Source organism: Saccostrea echinata, unplaced genomic scaffold (genome assembly GCF_033153115.1).
Source record: "Saccostrea echinata isolate AGI-Se365-2 ecotype Australia unplaced genomic scaffold, CSIRO_AGI_Sech_v1 ptg000003l, whole genome shotgun sequence".
NCBI lineage: Eukaryota > Metazoa > Mollusca > Bivalvia > Ostreida > Ostreidae > Saccostrea > Saccostrea echinata.
In genome coordinates, this window is record NW_026889752.1 from 12,680,546 (window position 1) to 12,686,545 (window position 6,000).

General features: G+C 34.8%; 1 protein-coding gene across 1 annotated transcript in view; it reads right to left on the minus strand.

Annotated features, from left to right (window-relative positions):
* LOC133178633 (uncharacterized) overlaps positions 1-5,245 on the minus strand; it is a 44,118-nt gene extending 38,873 nt beyond the window's left edge. Inside the window, exons 1-2 of the mRNA XM_061313359.1 lie at positions 5,212-5,245; positions 4,744-4,988 (exon numbers count right to left, since the gene is read on the minus strand). Of these exons, the coding sequence (XP_061169343.1) occupies positions 4,744-4,988; positions 5,212-5,245 (279 nt within the window). The remainder of the gene's footprint in view (positions 1-4,743; positions 4,989-5,211) is intronic.
* Between the last annotated feature and the right edge of the window lie 755 nt (positions 5,246-6,000).

Genomic DNA, 6,000 nt, shown 5'->3' on the forward strand with positions numbered 1-6,000 from the left:
GAAAGTAATTTTCTGGAGGTGATTGGAAAATAAGATATTTTTCTCCGATATGCGCTATGTTTCTTTTCGGTTGAATATGCATGGGGAAAACAATATACATTTATGGCTTATACCCTTGCGATATTGAAATTTGTATATAACCTCTATGCAGCTCAAAGAAGTAGGTACAGTTTTGGCTTTATTGTGCCCTAAAAATTTAATGTTTTCAAAATGTTTTAAATATCGGCTTAAATATTAGTTGAGTATATGACTGTGATAAATCAGGAAAGAATATGGCATGAAGGAGGACCATTCTGGAAATATGACGTCATTAATTTGAGGCATTTCTCTGTTTTAAACAGAAAAAGCCTCAAAATGACCCATTTCAGGGGTAATTCTTTTTAGGAAAATAGTGTCCACAGCTGTCGCCCACTTTAATTTTTGGATATGGTGTGTATAATTCTTTAAAAAAAAATACATATCTCAAAATCATTGTGGGCGATGCATGTGGTCTATATTTTTGGAAGAAAATTTCATTGAAAATTGATGTCTGCCTTCTGCAACTTTTTAAGAAAATACGGGAAAATGCACAAATTCATGACGTCACAATTAGCATTTAGAAGGCCATGTGAGAGAAATGATTTATATGATCTTTCTGCATTGAGTTTCAATGATTCAGAGATCATGACTTTAAATTTTTTACATCACTTTTATATTTAAGAAAATTACAGACCAAGAGTTGTATTAAAACCGTACCTTGTTCTCATATACACTGTATCAACATTTAGCAAATTCTATGGTCGATAAAATGACCTAGTTTGTAAACACATTCTGTCGATCGAACGTCGAATGATGTATTTCATAAGAATTGACTACGGCTTTCCCCGTCTACCCGATCAGGACAAAGGGCACAGAGAGGTTGTGATCAGCCGAAAGTGGATGCTACTCCTAGATCCCACCTTTGATGTCTTCGGAGTTCAGTGTTTACCCTCTCACATTTTGATTTTTTTTTTTCAGTGGACTTTTGAGCTTGATCACTGGGTTTTTTTTTCATTTCATGCATACTCACGTGACTGTCAAATCAGATAACTAATTTATATTAAATTCATGTGATAATAGTTTAGTTTTACAAATGGAAGATTAGATTAACAAGATGTGCGTGTGAAAAAATTATGCCCCCTTATGGCATCTCATAACAAAGGTTAAAATTTCTCAAATGCAAATCAAATATCTTGGTACCAAAAGTAAGGTCTTGTCTCGAGGAATATACATGCAAAACATGAGAACCCTAGCAGCAACCTTTGAATAGATATAGAAAAGTTTAGGTCTTGTCCTAAGGATTACATATGCGAAGCACCAACTATTCAAAAGTTATGGTCAAGATTAAAGTTTTCCAAGGGTATTCCAAAGTCAGGGTCAAAGGGTCAAAGTTATTGGTATCCAAAGGGAGGTCTTGTTACAAGAATTACATATGTGAAGCATGGAAGCCCTAGCACCAACCGTTCAAAAGTTATGGCCAATGTTAAAGTTTGCAAAAGTAGGTAAAACTCCAAGGTCAAGGTGAAATGGTCAAAGTTGTTGGTATCCTTAAGAAGGCTTTGTCACAAGGATTACGTATGTGAAACATGAAAGCCCTAGCACCAACTGTTCAAAAGTAATGGTCAAGGTTAAAAGTTTTGCAAAAGTTGGTCAAACTCCGAGGTCAAAGGGTCTAAGTTGTTGGTATTTAAGGAAGGTTTTGTCACAAGGATTACATATGTGAAGTATGAAAACCCTAGCACCAACTGTTCAAAAGTTATGGCCAAGGTTAAAGTTTTGCAAAAGTAGGTCAAACCCAAAGGTCAAGGTCAAAGGGTCAAAGTTGCTGATATCCAAAGGAACGTCTTGTCAAAAGGATTACACATGTAAAGAATGAAGGCCCTAGCACCAACCGTCCAAAAGTTATGACCAAGGTTAACTTTTTTTTCAAAAGTAGGTCAAACTCCAAGGTGAAGGTCAAAGGGTCAAAGTTGCTGGTATCCAAAGGAAGGTCTTCTCAAAAGGTATAAACATTTGAAGTTTGAAAGCCCTAGCATTAACTATTCACAATTTATGGCCAAGATTAAAGTCGAACTCCATGGTCAAGGTCCAAAGGCAAATTTTATGGTACCCAAAGAAAGGTTTTGTAAAAATCAATACACATGTGAGTTATGAAAGTCATAGCTCCATCCAATCAAATATTATGGGCAAGGATAAAGTTTCTGTGAACAGACAGACAGACGGACGGGCAGAGCAAAAACTATATGCCCCCGAATCTTCGATTACGGGGGCATAAAAATCCATATTTGCAGGCATATATTCCTTTGTTTACTAATTATTTCTTTATATGTAGTACCTCCTAACGGGTTGCGCCAAAATTATACTAATGACCCTGTATAATGAAACAGTATCGTTCAGCTAAAAAGGTGTTACTTGAAAAACGGATAGAAAATCAAACCTACAGATAGACATACACAAAGGTGGGAGTAATTAATTTGCTTCGCGTCGTTCTCCATGGGATACAAAAATAGCACAGAGTATTGTAATTTATGGAAAAAATATTTTGGATTATTTCGCTTTGTGCAATCTGGTTTTAACGCATGCAGTAATTTAACACTAACGGAGTGTCCGATTAAATGCTATAGAATAAACTGTGAAAAGATCTGTCCGTCACCAAGTTATGGTCGATTATGTGAAGAAGGGTTTTCTTGTGACAATTCTAGCAGATGTGATCCCATTATCGGATGTAAACCAATTAGTAAGTAAAGATTCAAATTGTTGTTGATGTTTGTAATGGTAATGTGTATTTATTTGGTTTATCAAATTATTGAAAATTATTACTGCATGCAAATAATTACTTTAACAAAAACTCCGAAAAAAAATCTCATTGTATAAATCTATAACAAAAAAATAAAATAAAATTAAAATCTTCAGAAAGATAACAAATGCTTATCTTACATTATAATTATTATGTCTAGGTAAGATCTTATCCTTAACATTTTTCTGTACCTGTATTTGCAACACCAAAAAGGAATATCAGAATAAACTTCAGATAAAGATAATCCTGTCATTAATAAACGTGTTTGCTGAAATTGCTTTACTACATGTAAGTGTGATTTTTGGGCTGTGCTCGAAATAAAAGTTTCCAGTCTCCTGAAGACCCTGCAGCTAGACAAGGATTTGCAATGAGGAACAAAAGAAATCGTATGTAGTGTTATACAGGCACACAACAGCTCTCTGTCTAGTAGGAAATTCATTTGTATAATTCATATAAAATATAATCTACATACAGACCTTTTATGCCCCTTCTCCAAAAGATTAATTTTTACTATCTAAATCGTATATGTTAAACTTTTTGGGGTTAAATTAAAGCTTGTTAGGTTACCTAATTTTTAATCAGTATCTGATTCTTTCCATAGCCTTCGCTAGCAAGTGAAATTCGTTCATAAACATTTAAACTTTTTCTTTCTTTCTCCATGCTTTTAGCCACTTGAACCAATTTCAACTGAATTTGGTATGGAGTATTTAATAATAAGGAGTAAAAAGTTGTGATTTATCTTGTTCTTGCCTTTTACGGACCCTAGACAAGAGGACCAATCCGATCTAAATTCATTCTTTTTCTTTTTAAAATTCTTGTTCTTTAATTTTGGAAATCGGGCTGTCAAACGTTTTGTTTGATGAACAAACCTCTCTTACTTTAGGGAATAACTGACCCTGGTCTGAGTGGCTAGAGAACTCTTGAGCAAAAAAAAAAAAAAGAAAAAACTGTGGTCATTTCAGAACTATAGGATTCTCGTTTGAATAGGAATATATTTTTATTCATCTAGTGAGACAGTTTCAAATGAGAATTCATTTGCATAATTTGCAATAGAATAATACAGCACAAATATATCGTTCCTAGTGAGCAGTGTTGCTTTATTTGTGGCTAGTAACACTTTTTACTGAATAGAACAATGAATAAAAAAATGAAATAGTTGAGAAAATGACAAATACTCTTTAAGAAAGATTCGAACACACTAACTTCCGATCACGGAGCGAGCGCTCTAGCGACTGAGCTACCGTGACGGTCAATTTGTAACTAATAGTCAAGAAAGAAATCCGGACCGCTATGAAATACGTCCGGTTGGGTATACTCTGGTGAAGTGCGATTAGTTATCGCTAATTAATTACGACCAAGTAGTAAATCGTACACTGTCATATTCTTTCAAAATAGCGTAACTATAAATGATAAAAAGAAACCAGAAACCAAAGAAAGACAACATAGAAGGAAAATTTTTAAATATGAATTTGGATCTATTATAAATTATAAATGTTTTTAGGACTGTTTATCGAATAAAAGAAATAATTAACAAAAATGTAAGCAATAAATATGTGTGTGGCCGTTCTAGAATTGATAAAGCGAATTAACTTTAAAGTGTACTCTATATGGAGAGAATCGGCTTGTTTGTCACAATCAGGAATTGGATCTATTTCACATTCATCCTGGTAAAGTCATTTAGTATTTTAAGACCATTGGGCGGAATTACTTCATTCTGTTCGTCTAGAACTTTTCCTTGCATTTTCTCTGAGAGGTCCATCTTCGGTTATGGTCAATAACCACTACTGTCATGTCCTCCCGTTTCTGACCTTCGAGGTTGAAATGTTCCCCAACTGCTTCATTGATTTTCTTGGTCTTAATGGTCGAGCGATGATTATTGATTCTTATGCAGAGATCTCCCGTTCCCCAAGATACTGCTTTTGACATACCTTGCAGCTAATGAGATAGATGTAGTTATCTGTTTGACAGGACAGGTTCCCTAATATTCTGTAGCAGCGGCCTGTTGCTAGACCCTTAGGTTCATGTATACCTTTGAATGTGTGTAGGGGATGACAGCTTGTCGGCATGAGATACAGGTGGGAATCAGTGGGTTTCGTGTCTATACTGAACTCAATTTTACAATCAATCAGGGTAGATGTAATATCCAAGAATACGTTTTTGGAATCGGATATTTCTACAGTAAATTTAATCGAGTGATAGAAAGAGTTAGCAAAGGAAACGAATTCCTCGAGTCTGTTGCGGCATTACATCCGCTTCATCTCTATATCGTCAATAAAACGCAACCAGCTAAGGGGCCTAAAAGGTGCCTGCAGTAGCAAGTTGCGTTCAAGTACCGTATATGATTTACATTGTTAATGTTTGGTCGTGAACTCAGAATGTCATATGAGGCGACTAACCATCCACTGGCTTCAAATGGGGAGGAAGTTTCATCATGTGTTAAATTTGCAGAGGAAATCAAATCAAATCTTTATAAACACACCAGAATTGTAGGAGACACTTAAAAACAAGCTGTACAAAGACAAAAAGATGCTTACAACACAAAGGTTCTGACTACTAAATATATATACAACTGGTGATGTTGTTTGGTTGTTACATGAAACACTTGGAGAGAATGAATGTCCAAAATTCAAAAAAGCTTATGTAGGTCCATGCATTGTCATAGAAATTTACAGTAAATTGGTTTTTCAAGATTCAGATTGACTCTAGAGGAGAGTGTCAAGTTGTCAATCACAACAAGTTGTTGCCATATCGGTTCGATGATCCACCCAAATGGATCCAGAAAGTTGTGCTGGAGATGAAAAGAAAACAAAACTTTCCATTTCTTTATTCTTAGCCATGCCTTTGCAACCTACAAATAACAAATAAAATAATTTCTTATGAATACAACAAGAGAGGTGTTGTTTATCATGTTCATATTTACATGATGCAAGTCTAACTATTGATTCAAATAAATGGGGTATTCTTCTCATTAGAATTTTATAGCTATTAAGAAAAGGGACTAAAGCTATTTTAGTATATCATGATGTTATATTATTTTTAATATAAACTACATGGTTATTTCCATGTCTCTATAACAGAATTACCTTTTGAAAGGTTCTTTGCAGTATCTGGCGGGATGTCTTTGATGACAAAAGCAGGAAGAAGAGGCAGATTGTGGAGTTGTGTGGTGTGCCCCTATCGTGGAG